This window comes from Temnothorax curvispinosus, unplaced genomic scaffold (assembly GCF_003070985.1).
Source record: "Temnothorax curvispinosus isolate PA1 unplaced genomic scaffold, ASM307098v1 QBEX01014265.1, whole genome shotgun sequence".
Taxonomy (NCBI): Eukaryota; Metazoa; Arthropoda; class Insecta; order Hymenoptera; family Formicidae; genus Temnothorax; species Temnothorax curvispinosus.
Window position 1 is genome coordinate 1 of NW_020224045.1, and position 2,928 is coordinate 2,928.

Consider the following 2,928-nt stretch of genomic DNA (forward strand, 5'->3'; position numbering starts at 1 on the left):
GTTCTAAATTAGTAGCTTCTATAAACTGTAAACAACAATCCAATATATATAATCATGCGTGCGTAGCGTGCATAGCATGAATACAATATACTTTTTAATAATTGCGACACTCTACCGTCAAGTTCAATTTATATCCGGCTTCAATGGAAGCATGTTGCAACGCTTTCGTAACGGAGGCATAGGCGTCCTCGAGTTCCGTGTATTTACCCACTATAGCGATGTTAACATCTTTCCGCAAGTGATCCACGCGTTCAGCTAGATCCCGCCATTTTCGCATAAAGCAACGCGGACGCGGCACTTCGATATTCAGTTGCAATCGATCATTGAGGAATTTTATGACACCTTGATATTCCATAAGAAGTGGCACTCGATATATAGATGTTAAATCGTGAATAGTTATAACCTGGCCGAGTCGTAAAATTTAAAGATATGTTAATCATTCATGTTTTCATAACAAAATATATCCTGCAACGATATTGTAATACTAAGATATATATTTTCTAATGATTACCTGCTCCGGGACCACATCGCAGAATTTTGAAATTTTTTCTTTGACGGAATTGCCAATGGGGTTTTCCGACCTACAGACTATAAGATCGGGCGACAAACCTAATCCTCGTAGCTCTCTGACACTAGATTGCGTCGGCTTGGTCTTGTGTTCACCCGTCGATTTTGGCTAAAAGATATTCATATCTCTATAACACTGATTGGTAACACTAACCACAGATGCGGATTGGATTTCTCGTGTCAATTTCCTGTAAAAATTTTTGGCCGCTGAATTCGATTGTCGAGCTTCTACAGCCGAACCTGGTACGTTTAATATATTTGCTTGAGCAGCCAGTTGATAAATGTCGGTTCGCAATGGAACTCTACAAATTGGATTTTCTGCATCCGGCGTAATACGAATTCCGGCCAACTATATAATATAATACCAAAATAAATTATAAGTTTAAATATTAAATCTTTAATAAGGAAATTATACAAGAACAAAATGGTTTACAACCTGAAGCATCAATAAATCGTGTTACAATTTATTCGTATCAGTCGGCATCATGAGACGAAAACCTTTGAATTCCCAATGTATATCAATGGCAACGATTCATTATTTAAGGGGATGCTGGAGCCGTTTGTTTTACCGGCATTTTTTGTCGGCACGTAGCGTCGTATTAATTTGACAGAATTAAAAATCCTTCTCCAGAATTGCAGTACATACATTAATGATTTGGGGGAACTCCGATTTTATATAGAAAACGAGAAAAAATTACGGAAGTACAGATTTCCTTATCCTACTTTTATCCCAATATGGCGTCTCAAATTGCGGCGAGCTGTCAGCTCGTCACAAGATGTATTTCATATAAGAGATATACCATTGGTACGAACGCGAAAACAAGTTCCCCCGAATTGCACAACAAGAAAAACATCGATAAACCCTCCAAATCAAGATTTGGAAGCGTAATATAAAAGTATAATGTCGATGTGCATCGTGCGTATGTGTGCGTGCAATGTAGCGTGCTATCCTTGTCTATACAAGGACAGATATAGTCGATAACATAGAAAATGGTAATTTTGTCGGTTATACAGACGGCTCCAGCATCGCCTTAAGGGGATGCTGGAGCCGTCTGTTTTACCGGCATTTTTTGTCGGCACGTAGCGTCGTATTAATTTGACAGAATTAAAAATCCTTCTCCAGAATTGCAGTACATACATTAATGATTCGGGGAAACTCCGATTTTATATAGAAAACGAGAAAAAATTACGGAAGTACAGATTTCCTTATCCTACTCTTATCCCAATATGGCGTCTCGAGTTGCGGCGAGCTGTCAGCTCGTCACAAGATGTATTTCATATAAGAGATATACCATTAGTACGAACGCGAAAACAAGTTTCCCCGAATTGCACAACAAGAAAAACATCGATAAACCCCCCAAATCAAGATTTGGAAGCGTAATATAAAAGTATAATGTCGGTGTGCATCGTGCGAATGTGTGCGTGCAATGTAGCGTGCTATCCTTGTCTATATCTTTGTCTATACAAGGACAGATATAGTTCGCCGGTCTTCTTTACCGACGCCGATCGAGTTCGGCTACGGCTCCAGCATCCCCTTAAGGAGGTTCTACAGGTACTCTCTAGTCAGTTGAGAGATGAAGAGAAAATCTTCAAATTCATCGATTCTAAGTATTCATAAAATATTTTCGTGAATTTTGATGACGTTAGAGCTTATATCATATCCATATTAGTCGAAGCGAGGAATAATTAAAAATATCGTGTAAGTGCTCCTTTGACTCTGGCGGCTTATAATGGAAGAAAATGTGGTAACGTCGCGAACTTGACAGTTCTGCTCATATGACCGTGGTTATTTCACAATTTCACATAATTAATTCTAGAGCGAGTACTTCTCCGTAAGCGCTCGTAAACGTTAGGTGCTTAAGTTTGAGGTGCTGTCATACTGTGGTGCTGTACTGGCTGTACACTTTTCACGCGGGTGCAGTCGCTGCGACATTGCCAAATCTCCCTTGTTATTCGAAGCACGCTACGTGAACTGTGATATGGCCTGTTTCAATAGCCAATATTACAAAATTTTACGCGATAACCCTTGTTTTTCTCGATATTTCTGAAAAGCTTAGATTAAGATCTATAAGAGCTCCGTTTTTTGAATCTCTGGTAGGTTGCCTTTATATAATTAATATCTCGTTTCCTGTCTCCAAGAGCCCCTCTGCCATATGTAGCTTATGTTAAAAACTGTGATTTCAAAATTCATTTTTGCAAATTTTTACACGGTAACCGATGCTAAAATTTTTCGAGCACTTTTTTCGCATCTTAATTTATACGTCCATAAAGTTTTTTCCAATTTTTAGATACATCCATTATCTGTAGAACCTCCTTAAGTGCTATAACTCTTTCACAATTTTTAACATTTTTACAATTTTC

General features: G+C 38.4%; 1 protein-coding gene across 1 annotated transcript; it reads right to left on the reverse strand.

Moving 5' to 3' along the window:
- Positions 1 to 115: 115 nt before the first annotated feature.
- LOC112464495 (CTP synthase-like) lies at positions 116 to 916 on the reverse strand (the record flags this gene model as incomplete). The annotated part of the gene is made up of 3 exons (XM_025031505.1): positions 116 to 403; positions 512 to 676; positions 722 to 916. Coding segments are annotated over 3 exons (648 nt in total), but the record flags the coding sequence as incomplete, so codon positions are not given.
- Positions 917 to 2,928: the final 2,012 nt, after the last annotated feature.